The following is a 17365-nucleotide window of genomic DNA, read 5'->3' as shown; positions in this document are numbered from 1 at the left end:
TATCGGGGTGCGGAAATCTGGTCCAGCCAGAGATGCTGAGTCAGATCCGGTATGCACAGAGCAAGACACGAACCGGCGAGGCCGAGCGAGACAGAAGTTACTTCCCCTTTCTGGTTAACGCTTCTTGGTCTATTTAACGACGCTGTGCCAAATGCAGGGATTACAGGCCACCGTATAATGTAAAAGAAAGTGGCAGAATGGTTGTAAATGACGAGTTGTGGAGGATTACCTAGTCGGCAGTTTTGTATCTCCATTCTCACAATATTCTGATAAATGTGGTAAAGCACGATTCCTACTTTGAAAAAAAAAAGTTCGGTTTAATTGCACGAGTTAGCGAGACACGTTTATTTCACTAATATTCTCATACACTAATATCTCGTGGGCGGAATGTGAAAGGTCATCGTACTATCCTGGCGTCTCCTTGGAGGGACTCGCGAAAGCTAAAGCAATGAGCATGTCCCCCATGTACAGATTCTTACTGATGTCTTCTGGAATACTAAGCAAAAGTGATAACCACGACAACCTACGATTCTGAAGGTCAATTTTGGCTACTGCATTGAAGTTCATCGCGATGTTCGGTTGGAATTCGTATCTTACAGTAACAGGTGTGAACACATGTCGACAGAAGCGGGGTGAGACCGAGTCTGACGGCGATGCAGCCTCAAACGAGGGCAGTACGTTTGCCTCTGATGATAAAGACGATACACTTGCAATGACGATTAGCGGGAAAACATGAACCTGCCCCAGACTACGACAAAACGACTACATCATCAAGTCTGTTGTAGTTTTATATTCGGGAGATGCTTCGCTCGAATCTCGTCTGCAACCGGGCAGCATTACCGACATTCAAGCATTCAAGAAATGCTGCTTTTACGGAAAGAAAAAAAAACACACCATTCGACCCTATACTGGACCACAAGAATTCAGTCCACGGCTTCACACTACATTTACCTAATGTCCACTTCAATATTATCCTCCGATGACCAACCGATATAGCATTACCGAATAACCTAAGAAACAGAACAACAACTGGATCTTGAAGATGAATCGGTTTGGTGGAGATACGTGTCATAACCTCACGTCAAAGTAGAAGACCGAAGCTAATGGACTTGTTGATTTTTGTTGCAGGAGCATGAATTGCAAACTGAGATACGTGACAAGCATTTTCATGCTTTTTATTAACTCCTTGGAGTATAGTCATTCCTGAGCAGCTAATAGTAGTTCAGCTAGTCAATAAATCCCATCCTTTTATTGAACCTGAACGTTCATTAACTCAAAGCGTTGTATGACTTGGTTACAAATACCATGGAAATTGATGCAAGTCACTCATTACAAATGTTCATAAACCAATAAACAAAGTAGTACAAAGTTTCTCGGTCTGCTTCAACGCCCATCATATGTAGTTTATTTTGCATGTACTTTCTGCATGGGTTCTTGTTCCCATGTCCTTTATCTTCTTCTTCTTCTTCTTTCTCATCTCCCTTTCGCCTTTATAGCGTCGGGGTTGATTGCTCGGTCCACCTCCTCAATTCCTTCTTATCCCTCGCTAAGATTTTCATCTGCGTTAAACTTTTCTCCTTTGCCTGTCCTATTTCTCTATTAATATCCAAGTAGCTCTTTCTAGGTCTTCCTCTTGTTCTCGTACCCTCGACTCTAGCTTCCAAAAACTGTTTCGCCTTTCTTTCGAACAACATGTCCAAACCATTTCTGTTGTTTTTCTTCCAATTTTGTTTTAAGTGATTAAATCCCACCTCTTCTCTAATTTTGGTGTTCCTTATTCTATCCCTACGCCCATGTCCTTTATCTGTGTTTTAACAAAAACAATTCCACGAAAAGCGTCATATGTATCCCTCTGCATCATCCAGTATGTAAATGACGCTACAGCACGCCCCTCCTCCGGGTCGTCATGCCACGTGTCCTCCTCGAAACACAACTCGAATCAAGAGGCCACAAGAAATGTGCCAGTATTTGGGATGCAATGATTATGTAAGAATGAGTAATTCCTTACAGACACGATCGTACCTAACAGAAGTTGTCACCCAGACACATAAACGAAACAGGATGAATATATTACTTCGCCAGCCTCAATTATGAAACAAAGTAATAAGTTCTCTGCTTAATTAGGAATAAATACAAATTAAGAAGTCTAAAGCAGAAGGTGTATTGTTTATTTTAATGGAGTACGCCTACATATTTTTTCTCGCAGACTATATTTTTGGCTTTCATACGATCCTCGCTATAAACAGCGATTACTTTCTTAACAATACCAACCAAGCAATTTTTCAGATGGAGACACGCTGTGTTTTCTTTGAAGTCAGAACTGAATTCTTAAATGTTATTTAGATTATCTTCGGCTTATAAGTAATAATAAGCTGTTAAAACATTCGCTTTTGTTGTTGATGGTGACTAGAAGAAACAGAATGACGTTCATCAATATACCTATTTACTCTCCTGATTGGCTAAATCATTGCGACACTGCAAATCCTTCACCTCCCACACTTAACCCCAGAAATTGAAACAACAGCATTTCCAACACCCCTACTTCTCCCCCTTGCGTCTCCCCTCCACTTCTCTTACTCTGTCTCTCTCAGTTTAGTTTGGCTTGTATTCACGTCCACTACTTTAGCCTACTTTTGTGACCGAGTAACTTAAGATATACATGGCAGAGAGAGACAGCGGATGACCTACTGACTTACTTCCAGCTCAAATGAAGGAAGGAGACTGGGTAGGCCTACTGCACACACCCCCATCATACTCGATTACCCTCTCCAACATCTCCATCTAAGGAACATACAACAGAAAAAATATTAAATGGACCTCTCGTCTGAGGAGTAAAGCCCAGCATGTTTGTGGTGTATGGAGGGACAGACAATCTCCCCCACTTTGTGTCTGACTTTTGAAACTTTCCAAGCGGAAGGCAGTGTGCTGACCAATGCATAGTAAGCCAGGTTGTATCTACTAAAGGGACACGCCTTCAGTTTCGGATCTGACAGCTTTCGTACTTGACTGTATCAGAGGAGCCGAAAAGGATGTCTTTTATACACGGGATTCTAACGATTCAGGAACGAGTTTCGCTGAAATATCGACTAATATTAAACGTAAACACTTCTAGTCACTGGGTACAGCTGTACTGAACATGAAAACGCAGAAGAATAAAAGTGAATACATTCGTGGTGCAAAAGGCAAACAGAATTATTTTGACTTGCTAAAGTTGAAGTGTCATATAGTGTGCTTAAAAACAGAAATATTTAATTTCAGACAGTAAATGCAGTTTCAAATAGTGATGTATTTATTACTGTTTAATGAAAAATTTATATTTTCGATTTTGGTATAAAGCTGAGCCAAGAGAAGAAATTTTAGACATAAATAAAGCTTTCTGTGAGAGTTTTTCGTTCCATATACGAGTAGAGTACAGCGTAATTTCGCGGCTCTGATTCAACGCACGAGTAAGAAAGATTGCAATTCATTAAACGGTTCTGCGGGATTTCTTAATATTTTAGAGTGTGATTCTGGAGAACCTACAACATTATGAAATATTGTCAATTCAGATTTTTCAAGAGTATCGTTTCCGTAAGTCCTGCAGCAGAGTAGCAGGAGTACAAATTCAATATACGAACAATCCTCAAGACCAAGGTGTTCACCTCTGTGAAGATTTTTCACGTCTGGAACCGTGAATTCGCTTGTGGACTTGATGGACATCATTAAATATTTGCAAAAGTACAAACTTTATGTCTTCAATTTCGTTCGGTCAGCCATCTTCATTAATGTGTGACCAAGATGCCAGAGGGCTGTAAATCGTGCCTGGCAAGTGACGCCAATAACAGTAGCAGTGGCGGTTCTTATGACCAGGGACAAGGTCTCTCTTCAGGGTACACCGGAGCCAGTGGCGGTTCGTCAACACAAAGACGTGTCCAGGTCACCGCTAAAATCCTGTTCGGTTCAGTCAGTGCCATCTCTACTATGAAGAACGCAGAAAAGGCGACTCGGAAAAAATCTCAGTAAAACCAGGTATGATCTTCGACATTTGTGTTGCAAGAATAGGCACTTTATCCCGAATTAAATTGTTATGTATCAAAATTGCATAATCGATTGTCTCCAACTAACAGTCATTCCTGATAAGCTGGTAAAGAAATTCCCTGTCTCCTACGAAACCCAAAGGTTCATTACCATGATCACAATCACCCATCACTGGACTCTATCCTAAGCCATTTTAATCCAGTATCCCCAACAAACGATTCATTGCCCATTGTAATATTATCATCCTATCTAAGCCTAGATCTCGCAAGTAGGCATTTTCCTTAAGGATTTCAGACCTAATAAATAATTTAATTCAAATAGAAGCTCCCGGTGTGAGCAACATGTCCGAAACATCTTATCCTTCTCGTTCTGATCTTCCTAATAATATTTGTAATTTTATAATCCACTCAAACATAATACATTGCTCTCAGTCTTTCCAGAATTCAGAACATTATAATGAGACACGCCATGACCTTATCCTTCCACCTCCTTAACGTTTTCACCATTTGTGATCACATTCCTATCTTATATATATATATATATATATATAACCCATGCATTTGAAATAAAGTTAATACTGACAAAATTCCACAAGGTGAATACCACGTTTTGATATCAGATTGATATATACGCTACAAACTATTTACTCAACATCTGACGAAGTTAAACGTAATCTTTCTCCTTACAGCCTATACGATTTCTCTAGACACAAGTTTCTTTGTGTGTAAGACGAGGTGCGTTGCTATGATCATTGGAATTCGTGTCTGTATAAATTAAATGACGGCCATCATTCCGCAGGCTACGACCGACTCGCGGAGATTTCGATGCTGGTGACGATCACAAACCAAAGGCCGACAACATTTGTAGGCCTACCAAAACTACAACAGCCACGATTACAAACGCCACTATCTAGTGGCAACCAACTATATGTTACCCGTGTTTTCTCCAACAGATTACAAAGTAAAACTACTTGCTGAAATGTCAGTCACAATTTCCTATAACAATTTTGAATAACATCTGACAAATGGCTCAGATTCTGAAAGACGTGGCAGACAGACGGACAGACAGCAAACGTAAAGGTCAGAGGGACAGATGTTTATGTCCTTCATTATGTTGAGGGCAACGTACAACATTAATTTATGGAACGAGTACCTGTCTGAAACCACAAACCAAATACATAGTACATGCCATATAAAGTTCAGCCGTGAAGATGGAGGCGGTATGTTACTACGAAACGCTGATATCTACCTACAAGTCCAGAGGGCGACACAACCTAGGTACATGGTACCCCCTTTTAACGCTAGAGTAGGTAAACAATTCCATACTTTCGCAGAATCAGAATGCTCTTCACAGTGTTCATAACTGCCTGCACCTGCGCCCTAACCCCCGTTCTTCTGTCTATGTGAGTTTTCCACTTCAATTCTTGCATCTAAGCGCACGTTTCCAAAGTCGTCTCTTTCCTTCATGCTGTCCAACCAAAATTTTGTTCGCATTTCTTATTTCTTATTTTCTTATCCAATGACAACAGATGAAAATTATGAATTATCAAACTTGGTCTTGCAGGTATTTTTTTCATTCTCACGTCCCCCCCCCCCCCCATACTTAAGCTAAATATCTCTCGGGACACAAACTGGGGAACTGAACAGAAAAAGTCCGATGGAAGAACTGTGTATGAAATTCTGAACATCCATAAAACGCGTCTCCTTCGCAGACTTCTAACACGCGCACCGAAATCTGGCAATGAAGTCTCCGGGGAAGACGTGTTGTCGGCCACACAGCGATGGGCCTACGTGGGATTTGAACTCTAACAGAGGCCAAACCCATCAACACAAGACGTATGCTATAATGTCAGAATAATTCATGACCTCAACTTAGTGTAAGAAAAAAATGTGACCTGTTATGAAAACGACCGTACTTCCTGTCCATCTAACAAAGCCCTACAGTACTTAGAAACCTAGTAGTGTCTGTTTCTTGTTCCAAAACATTAAAAGTAACAATATTTGCATTTCAGGTATATTCTATTGTTGCAGAAAAATGTATAAATAATTATTATAAAAACTGTATCATAACGAAGCTCACAAAATTGGGCACACATTGAAAATTTTATAGATATTCGGCTGATTATAAAATTCAACATTTTTATAAAATCTGAAAGTTCATCGCCATGGTCATAAAACCCTCAATTAAACTCCGTCGTAGTCAGTTCAATCTAATCCACACTTTAGCATCCGACTACTCTTTCTGGGTAATCCAAGAGCGAGGTGGAAGGGGGCATGTAGCATGCATGAAAGAGATGAATTTGCCGGGGAAACTCAACCATTACAGTGAGTTAATGTCGTAGCAAATCTAGAGCTGGCGAGAATTTAGTTTTGCAGAAAGCAAGCAGTTTCGGACTGAACGCTTGAGGTTCGATCCAAGAGATCCCCGGATTATTTTCCCTCATAGTTATTTCTGGGGCATTCTTAAACTCCGCACTACACGATGGTGAGTGGTCAGTTTCATCTCCCGTCCGTTTTGCCCCTGAGACAGTGCACATATAAGAGGAAAGAGGCTTGGTTACAGAACTGGTCCAGACGTGGTCGCGAAAGAAAGAACCCCTGCCTGTGCCTGGAATCGAACACCGTTCTTTCAGCTCGTAGCCTGAATAGCTCAGAATCATATCATACGTCAAACTGTTATTATCGTTCAGCTTTAAATTGCGCGGAAGTCAACTGCTTACAACTTATTCTCCAACCCTCACAAAGTTGTCACCAACTTATCAGTGAGATATGTGAGAATTTTCTCTCGCAAACATTCCACTGACCTCAAGCATCTAATTTTCGGGGGAAATGTTTCCATACTTTCTCTTGTATAATAATGCTAAAAGTCCATGCACTTTTCCCAGCATTACGTGGGTGGGAAATGCAGACTAGGAGGTCTGACCGAGGTTGTGTGACCCCATTGTTCTGTTGTCCCGGATACCATCATTTTCTCTCAGCGGCTCCGTCCTAGTCACCGCTAGCACCCATCAAATGGAAAATTTTAAATACAACCAATGCTCAGCACAATCCGTGTGCCACTTCACATATTATAAGAGGGGCATCGCCTTCTATAAGTCTAATAATAATTCGGTTTGACGTGAAATGTAACTGTTTGGGTACTGTAATGTTTCCTAGATACGACCTGGATGAGATGACTCGGAATGTGGCTAGCATTTTTGAACACGATTTAATCTTCTGTATATAGAATTTCTAGACAGCTGGACAACGACCAATCATTAAACGAAAAACCTGCGAAATAGATTCTTATTGGTTTACTGACGATTTATCAACCGTCAGTATCGAATGGTGGAATAAATGTATCTCATACATGACGTGTTCGATAATTTGTGTGTCGCGATGGTAATGAGGGTCTAAACTGGATTCACCTGGCTCAGGATAAGGTTAATTGCAAACGGAAACGGACTTGAAGTATTTGAACAGTTGAGCAGCTATTAACTTTTGAAGGACGATCTTATAATATGTAGTTAGTTATACGTCGGAGCACGAAGTTTAAATATGAAAATGGCTGTCTTCTGGGTTATTGCGCCGTGTAGTCTGGTAGAAGGGCGATCGCCCTGATAGAGGCAGCAAGGACTTCTGAACCAGACTACACGGCGCAAGAACCTAGAAGACAGCCATCTTCGGATTCACCGCAGTGAAAACCTTAAATCACACAAAATTTAAATGTCTTCGAGGTTTTCTATGGCCACAAAGAAATGTATTTCAGTCCGATAAAAGATTAAAAAAAACACTAATTTTGCGAACACCAAAATATTCCATAAACATTCGGAAGTTAAATGAAGCCCGCTAAATGAATACAATCATGCCTTCGCAGTGCAGACCGAATGGTAGCTGCCGAATACTACCAGTCTAGGGCCCTCCAGGCAGGTTCTTGAATGGGGTCGGTTTTATGCAGATAATGCCCTGACTGGTTGCTATCTCGTAATGCTAATCGAGCATTGAAGTTTACACAAAGGGGGTCACCGAGTCTGCGGCGTTGCCACATAACCGGGTCACCTGCCTCATCTCCCAGCCGCAGAGGCTCCAGAAAGAAAGGAAAAAAAAACCCCTAAGATGTGTCACGTACTCGATAAGTTATATATGAGACTAACTAATTAATTAGTTACATGGAGCAGAGACCATTTTGAGACGCTAACAGTCGGTCAGTCAAGAAATTCCAAGTTTTTTATGAAAATCAAGGTTCATTAACGCGTTCACAACAGCCGGTTACTAGACAAGAAGAACGAAGTGCAATCCGATTGCTTCCATACCCACTTGGCATCAGCCTGCCACCCATCCCTACGTCTTGCAAGTGATCTCTTCTGTTCGGGTTTCACGACGAAGGCTGATCTCCCCCGCGCTCCTTCTTTTTATCATCCTAATAATAGTTCATGAAGAGTGCAAATTATGAAGCTCCTCGCGCAGTTTTCATCAGTCGAATGTTGTTTTCCTTCTCCGTATTACGTCCAAATATTCTAATCAGCATTCTATTCTCGTATCTCAATACACTCATTTCTTTCCTTATCACGCACACAGAAAACTACAGACAAAATTACAGATTTGCATATTACATAATCTTTAAGTGTTTAGATAGCAAATAAAGAAATTTGCTTCTACTTTTCTGAAATCCGTATACTGTGAGTGATGCCGGACGTGTAGGGAAATAAACAGCTGCTGGCAAACGCGAGGAACCTTAAGGAAAAAGGAAATGGTTCATTCAAATAGTTTGCATTGCACTTGTCTCTGCTCGAAATGTATTTTAGGGCGCATTCCAATTTTGCAATCTGCGCTAAGGTGTTGTTATTACCAAATGCTATCTCAGTGCAATCTGGCGGAACCCCTCGCCTCATCGCGCTTGACCGCAGAGTTCCGAAGTTTCCCTTTTTTCAGAATTAATTCTAAATCCGAATCCGCGCAATTCGAGGAACAATCTATTTCGTAAGATTTGAGGTTTTCACAGCGGTGAGTATGAAGATTTCTGTCTTCTGGGTTGTTGCGCTGTGTAGTCTGGTCGATGTTTACCAACGTTTCAGAGGTCATACTGCCTCCGTCATCAGGGCGATGAGTATGAAGATTTCTGTCTTCTGGGTTGTTGCGCTGTGTAGTCTGGTCGATGTTAACCAACGTTTCTGAGGCCATACTGCCTCCATCATCAGGGCGATGAGTATGAAGATTTCCGTCTTCTGGGTTGTTGCGCTGTGTAGTCTGGTCGATGTTTACCAACGTTTCGGAGGTCATACTGCCTCCGTCATCAGGGCGATGAGTATGAAGATTTCTGTCTTCTGGGTTGTTGCGACGGGTAGTCTGGTCGATGTTCAACGTTTCAGAGGTCATATTGCCTCCACCATCAGGGCGATGAGTATGAAGATTTCTGTCTTCTGGGTTGTTGCGACGTGTAGTCTGGTCGATGTTAACCAACGTTTCAGAGGTCATACTGCCTCCGTCATCAGAGTATGAAGATTTCTGTCTTCTGGGTTGTTGCGACGTGTAGTCTGGTCGATGTTAACCAACGTTTCAGAGGTCATACTGCCTCCATCATCAGGGCGATGAGTATGAATATTTCTGTCTTCTTGGTTGTTGCGACGTGTAGTCTGGTCGATGTTTACCAACGTTTTAGAGATCATACTGCCTCCATCATCAGGGCGATGAGTATGAAGATTTCTGTCTTCTGGGTTGTGCCGTGTAGTCTGGTCGATGTTTACCAACGTTTTAGAGGTCATGAATTCATCGCCCTGATGGTGGAGGCAGTATGACCTCCGAAACGTTGGTAAACATCTACCAGACTACACAGTGCAACAACCCAGAAGACAGAAATCTTCAATCTACTTTGCATATCACAACGTCTTTAAACAATACGATAACAATTTAGAAAGAACAAAACTTCTTAGAATGATTAAAAGCTTTAGCGCATCCGTCATTCAACAATGTTTCCAAACATGACATCACACCGATTTCCGAACATCAGTGTGGTGACACGCTGATAAATTCCCACGTCAAAGGCTACAATTAGCAGAGCTAAATAAACAGACTTGGAGCGGAGGAGAAAGTCGTCCGTCATACCTGCACAGCCAGAACGAGGCCCCCACCCCAACAGCGTTCCACTTACAAGTAGCCCAGCGGCGCCTCATACCCAGCCCTGGGCTAAACAGCTGCCGGCAAATGACCCCTCACGATGACGCTGGTAAACAATAAGGCGAAAGGCCACAGGTACATGAATTGCCGGTTGCCCTATCAAAAACACGGATAATGCGGGCCTATTCTTCGACTATTTTTCGTCTGCATTCTTAAAAGAAAAAGGCAATGATGAATGGACAGAAGAAAGAAAGGGTTAATAAACAAAGATGAAAACTCAATGAGACGGTTCTCCATGTGCCTCGAAGAAATGAGGAGACTGGAGGTAAAGTTCCACGCACTGGACGAATGTGGATGGTCTTCTCTTCTTTCCTTTCTTTACCTCTTCTTTTGTATATCTTTTCTTTCCTCCTTCATTTGCTATTTTCTAGTTGGCCTATTCCATTAAAGTATTCTGCACACGTGCTGACGATTAAACTTCATTCTCTTTCATTTGTTCCTGGAATATTCTTTCCCAGATAAATTTCGGAAAGCGATACGGAATAAAATTATACGAATAAAAATAACAAATATTCAGTCCATTTTCTATTGAATACTTACATTTTATGTCCGTTTCCAGCATTAACTATGTTTTGTTTATCAGAGGTAGTAGGCCTAATTTCAAACAAGTTTTTACCTTGCACTGTCGAGGTAACAGGAATTCTTCTGCGAAAACAAGTTAGTGTGTGCAGAAACAAGCGGCCAATAACCTGCACCACGTTTCTCGTTTTGAGCGCGGCCCATCAAAATGTTAAAACGACAAAAGAAACAAAAAAAGGTAATGGTGTAGTTGAAGTACACGCACTGATACCATCTAGCGGCCACTTTGTAAACTGTCAGCAAGACTTCTTATGCATTCATAAACATGAGCCACAACTTGAATCATCAAAATATAAAAAAATTCAGAACATTCCTCACAAATATTTATTTTCTACCATATGTAGTGCTTAGGAACTCACTCACTCACTCTGTGGTGCAGGGTACTCTTTGTAAGTCGACTGCATAATCGGCATGTCAAAGAATGGCCCACTTTCTTTATGGCCCCAAAGGTTCATCACCGTATTCAAAAAAGCCCGCCACCGGACTCCATCCTGGGCTAGATGCATCCATTTCGAACCATCGATTCCTCTATCTCTCTGGTCCGTCTTAACGTTATCCTCCCACCTATGCCTAGGTCTTCCCGGAGGAAAGACGGCAAGGTGGACGCCAGCGTCGGTCTAGACGTCATGGCGAAGTGGAAGTTCCCTACCCTGCCGGAATGAAATCCCCGTCATCCACCCATAACTTCTAAGATTAATCTATTCGGACTCACTCAAATGCATCTAAAACGGATAATAATATCTAAAGCAGACGTGTCGCAATGTTACTTCGTTGTTCAGGATCACTGCAGGAGATAAACGGTTTCTTTAATTTTTTTCTGACAACGAACGTCTTCCGGTCCATACACCTCATTTCATCAAAGAGAGCGAGCTTCTTGCCGGAGTAATCACGCAGCTGTGTCTTGCTTGCGGCTTTCCCGATTCGCACGCAATGCACTTGCGAGCCTCTGGAGTGAGGGTGCGTGACATGACCGGATGTGCGTCGCCAAGTAATTGCTTTGCTGATGGCTACTCGGGACGAAACAAATGCCAAGATGGCCCACGTACAATGCGAGCAATAATTTGTCTGTACCGGTCAATGTCCCATGCTCATGGCACTTACTATCACTCGGCTTCATCAGGTGCGTCATTGCACAGGGCCCTCCTGAAGAGCTGTTCCTTTCAAGGGCCTTCCTTACAGGCCGCCCTTTTCAGGGACGACTTCTGGGTTGTAGCGCCGTTTGAAACCTTGGTAGACTAAACAGCGTTACAACCCAGAAGACAGCAATATTCGTACTCACCGCCGCGAGAACCTTAAATCCTAATTAATTAATATAATAGTCAACATGAATTGGTTTCATGCCAACATTTCTACACATAGCCATTACAGGAGCTTTGAATTCTGTAGGCTCATTAAAAATTGTTAAGACTATTACGGTTTATGACCAAATTTATGGGTTAAAATTATATTAATATTTAACATCTGAACTGTGAACAGAATAACAATAAAACAGTTTACATAATCTGAACTTCGCCCTTTTAGTTTCCTCTACGTCCGAAATAAATTCACTAATAGCGAAATCCGAAGTTTTAGAATATGGTGAAATGACAACTAAAAACCGGCACTATTCCATATTTCGGTCATGTGACACATATCTTTCAAGCACTTTCCAATTAGGCAAAATAATCCCAAAATTTCTGTTGAACGTAAATCACGTAATTGTTGTTAAATAATAAGACCACAGAAATACTGCGTATGAAATGTTTTAAAATAACTACAGCAGTAGTTTAGAGTGAAAGGTTCAGAGTTGTTTCTCTTTATTATTCACTGGTGTAAGCTTAACACGCGAGGGCGGTAATGAAGCCAAGATGGAAAGAAAAGATTCAAGCTCGGAAGACAAGGATAGGCAGAAATTTTAGCAAGTGCATGGGGGAAGAGAGGTCATTATCACGAGGCAGGTCTTTTACAAGAACCCGTCTTACGGGTGCGACACTCGATATCGCGAGGTGAACCGGAGCAGACCTCTCAGCACTCAGCGCCATGACAACAACGCAGTAGGTTCAAACAGTGCGCTCCAGCGACTCATCTTCGATTTGTTTACTGTGTGAAGCAAAAACTTCTTACGTAAACCGCTCCGTTCTTAGTGTGTGTTGCGTTGTGACATGGAATGAAACTGGCGGGTGTTTGAAGCTTCATTTTCTAAGCATTCTAAGCAGCACAACAGCTTCAGGATAGTTCAATGTCCTTTTTCGTTTTCCTGGGTGGCTCACAGGCAAGCAGGAACGGTTCATTTAACGATGATTGTTTCGAATGGTGTGTGCGTGGTTTATACCTCCTGACCACTCTGTTTTCTGTCCGTCTAGAAAGGGCGAAAACGGTAACCAACATTTTCGATACAATCACCAACTGGGCGAGATTTCTGATTTTCTCCAAAAAAAAAAGGATAATAAAGATTAAATGTATGGTCGGCAAAGGGAACTTACAGATTAATGTGGAATACGAACCACGAGGGGTATGATTTATTTCATGTTCACAAGGTTTCGACGTTGTTAAGAGGTGTACCTCCTATTAGGAATAGGACAAGAGTAGACGCAAATATATTTTCCTGGAGTAGCTAAAATAATCCAAGGAAATTTTCAGTCGACATGTCTAGCCTCTGGCTTCCTGAACATGAAGCATTAATCCTATCACAACCGGGAAGTCTGGACCGGAATATGCGTCATCGTGTGATTCTGTGCGGTGTTCCCACGTTTCATAAAAATTCAATCGCATGTTCGCGAACGTCAGTTTTACTCCAAACGGATGAACGCCGAATATATAAAATCTAGTCAAAAGGGCACGTTGAAATTCAACGATGAACGATTTCTTTCGTTACTTCTTACCCCCATTTCATTTCCTTAGTCTCCCGCATTCCTTCCCAGTCCATTTAAATTCAGAACAATTAAAAGTATCGCTCGTGCTCCGCGCCATGTTATTTCAACGTTTTAGTTGTCCATTAACGATAAAAACACTTGTAAAACAGAACGTTTCGCCATCTGTCGTCAATTACTAAAAACTCCTAGACCTCTGTTAACACAACAAAACATGCACCAAAGCAAGTAAACTTCAAACTGAGTTTCCACGTGTTTTTCAGTGTGGTGTGTGCAACGATGTTCTTAGCGGTCGTGGTGCACGGTGAGATCCGCTGGGACGACGACGACAGTCCACTGAAGCGCACATACATTGTGGAAGCCACTGACTATGGTCTGCAGAGAATGAATGAATTGGTGAACGTCCAAGAGCCGCGCCTCTATCAGATCGGTATGACACTCGATTACGATGCCAAGCTCTAATGTACCATAATACCCGCGTCTGATTTGTCACTCTATAAAACTAACAAAAATAGTAAATGTCGATAACAGAAACCAAAGATTGCTAATACGAAACCCCGTTCCTGAACCAGTTCCATCCGACTCTCATACCCACAACATATCTCCCTAAAAGCTATCTTAATATTATCCTCCATCTCATTTTTGGTCTTCCAACTGTCCCTTTTCCATAAGGACCAGCATCAATAATGAACCACTGAGAAGGCTTCAAGAGTAGCACATTCTATTAGATGCTGTGTTTTCAGGAATGTGGCTAGACAAGGATAACCCTGCAAGGTACGTGGCAGCATTTAACGGCCAGAGTGACGTGGCGAGGAGACTAGCGAAGTTCGGGTACGCGTCCCTGCAGGCCACTTCGAAACTAGTGCAACAGTAAGTGACAGTATTTATTTAATTCTATAGGGTTCTGACGACGGTAGTTTACACTTCAAATTATTCATTGTCATTCACACAGTTCTTGAACAATAATACATCAACGGTAATACAATTCCGGCCGTCTATATTTATCGCCTTCGGATGCGGCAACTTCTCTGCCACGCGTGTCGAACGTGTAGTCTAAACACGCTTCGTCAGGCGAATAATGGTCAGACACCTGCAACTTCCTAAGTGTGAGATTTCAACGGAAACAATCTTCTAGTGGATCACAGATGAGCATTCATTCTCCTGGATTTTGTTATCCCAATAATATTTGCTACAAATTATGCAATTTTCTCTGTCTTATCTCATTATACCATTGTCAGGTACTTGTGTTCGTCCATTAATGTGAGACTCAAAGTTCCACACCCGTAAAAACAGTACAAATTATAGTTACACATATTTTAATCTTTAAGTTTTTAGGCAGGAACCAGGAAGAAAAAAACTTTCTTAAATAAATGATAAAGAGCATTTGCCATACTCAATCTGCCCTTAATTGCTCGTAAATGGTTTACAGTCGTTCGCAAATATTTGAACATTGCCACATTTTTTATATAAATATTAATTGTACTGTTCTAGTGCAGCTTGCGTCTAAAACGTGTTTATGAGGTTTCAACTTGACCCTCGTAATAATAAACAGGGCCCACCCCAGGCTGAAGCTTGTAATTATAACGTCCGTTAGTGTGAATGCCCCCAACGTAAAAAATTATGCACATGAATGTGTGTTTAAATATACGTTACTCTGGCAACAAATAAGTATCTTACAACACCCCGGGAAACTTTCTTCAGCATCTTTAATTACTGTGGAAGAGACTTACACGCATGCAAATGCAATAGCACTTCAAGCCTCAGGCGAGACATTTCAGTTCTACGCAAGGGTCAGCAACGATGGCAATGAACTAAATGTGGGAAGCTGTTTTACGCATTCTTTGTAAGAATTACAGAAAACGAACACATATCTGTTTTTTCTGACCGCCCACATGTGAGAAACTACTTGGCAGATATCGAGTAAATTTGGAATTGGGGAATTGGGAGATGTCAGGCGAAATTAATTTGGTACATATTGATAACTACAACCGGAACCTACTTTACATGATTCCCAAATAGATTATTATCGATCTTAGTAACAATAACGCATTATATAGAAACTGCTAACAACTTCGAATACGATATTAAAAAAATACAATAAATCTGGAAGAAAACATCATTTGAAATCTGATAAACATCTGACTAAAAGTTGCATTTAAGAAATTATATTTAAGTTTAAATAATTTTATACACCTGAAGATGGTTCTTTTAGAACTGAAACATGTCGTGTAAAAAGTGATGATCTAATGTAAAATCGAACATTTCGATGAGAACATCATTTTAAATATTTAAATGTTAATTTTAGTAATATTTTAATATTTAATAGGAATTTTATTGTGATTTGACTGACAAGATTTAAACAAATATGCTAAAGTATAGTTAACATTACAATTTACGTTCCATTTGAACTGGTTTTTTTCGATATGACAACTAAGGAAATACAAGGATAATGTATTTACACACAATTGAACATTGCCATTAACTGAATTACGTAATACGTCATAAAAAGCACCTTTAAAAAGTGTGCACTTCATGCACACGTAACAACCCAACGTTTGACGCCATTATTCAAGACGACAAGACTCGACTTTCACAGGGCCGGGACACGGACTTTTCAGTACGAACATACGAAACCGGAAGCGGAGATCTTCTTCTTGATTAGCGCGGCACAGTTCTTAGACGACTAATTTCAAATATCGCGAACATTTGTATGATATTAAAAATATAACAAGCATTAGTACAAAAACAAAACCAGTTTTCATATTAACATTAAACATAAAAAGTATAATAATAAAAAATCAGGTCATTTGCGACCTCAGGAACTTCTGTGTATTTCTGTGACGCACTCGGATGAAACGGGAACTCGTTCCGCCCTACGGGAAATCAATTCTTTAAATCCAACGCTCCAGTTACCTTACATTACAGATGAAACATAATACAGCTGGCAGTTTACAACATTTGTGTCGTATAGCCCGGGAGACATCAACAATCCATCTGTGCTGAGAGCACAACTGAGATTCATTGTGTTCGGACCTCGCCTCGTCTTTGTGTTAACGTTAGAGCGATTAGCTTAAAAGACACTGGAGGACCTGGGCGTAGATGCTAGGATAATATTAAAATAAATTATAAGGAAACAGAATATGATGTGGATTGGATTCTTCTGGACTATGACGAAGTCGATCGATGGGCTGCTGCGAACATGATAATAAAAATTCGGGTTACACAAAAGATGGGGGAATTTCTTGACAAGCTATCCATTAGCTTCTCATTAAGGAGTTTACTTCACAGGAACTTGTTCGATGGCGCTAGCTAATTATATACTACAAAGAACGAACAATGAAAGTGAAAATTAAATAAATGTTTTTAAGATGTCGAGATAAATAGATGATTCGTGTGTCGAAATAGTGTATTGCTCCTTAACAAAGCTTAACAAATCGTAGTTCTAAGCGTAGCAACAGCGTCTTGTTATGAGGAATGAGCCGTGAAACGGTGATGCTGGAGGCAACTGTCAATACAGAACGGAGCGTGAGAAACACAACAGACAGCCAGTCATCTGACCGAGGCTGGTACCAAATACACTTCCGGGCCCCTCAGATCTTATGCGACATCGGGAGAACTTGGAAATTTCGTGTCATCGTTTATTTAAAGAAGCTTTCTCAACTTCACAGGCTGTACGCCGTCGAATCGGATGACAAACTAAAGGACACAAAAGGATGTCGAATGGAAACGGGCATGACTACGTTAGTTCAGCTGGTGAAGATACTACCC

General features: G+C 41.0%; 2 protein-coding genes across 3 annotated transcripts in view; one reads left to right on the top strand and one right to left on the bottom strand.

Annotated features, from left to right (window-relative positions):
* The window catches only part of Ggamma30A (guanine nucleotide-binding protein subunit gamma-e), a 76167-nt gene that overhangs the window by 55764 nt on the left and 3038 nt on the right, over positions 1-17365 (bottom strand). The window lies entirely within an intron of this gene.
* Positions 2911-17365, top strand: part of LOC110837612 (uncharacterized) — a 36095-nt gene continuing 21640 nt past the window's right edge. Inside the window, exons 1-3 of one of the 2 annotated variants that reach the window (XM_087342602.1) lie at positions 2911-4008; positions 13861-14027; positions 14341-14467. In XM_087342602.1, the coding sequence (XP_087198728.1) occupies positions 13877-14027; positions 14341-14467 (278 nt within the window). In that variant the 5' untranslated portion in view covers positions 2911-4008; positions 13861-13876. Of the gene's footprint in view, positions 4009-12704; positions 12782-13860; positions 14028-14340; positions 14468-17365 lie in introns of those variants that run through there. The other variant, XM_022079918.2, reaches the window with a different exon arrangement.

The sequence above is a fragment of the Zootermopsis nevadensis genome, unplaced genomic scaffold, assembly GCF_977971745.1.
Source record: "Zootermopsis nevadensis isolate Lab colony 2312 unplaced genomic scaffold, Znev_1.0 Znev_ptg000003l, whole genome shotgun sequence".
In the NCBI taxonomy this organism is placed as follows: Eukaryota; Metazoa; Arthropoda; class Insecta; order Blattodea; family Termopsidae; genus Zootermopsis; species Zootermopsis nevadensis.
This window is presented reverse-complemented; position numbering and strand designations above follow the sequence as displayed.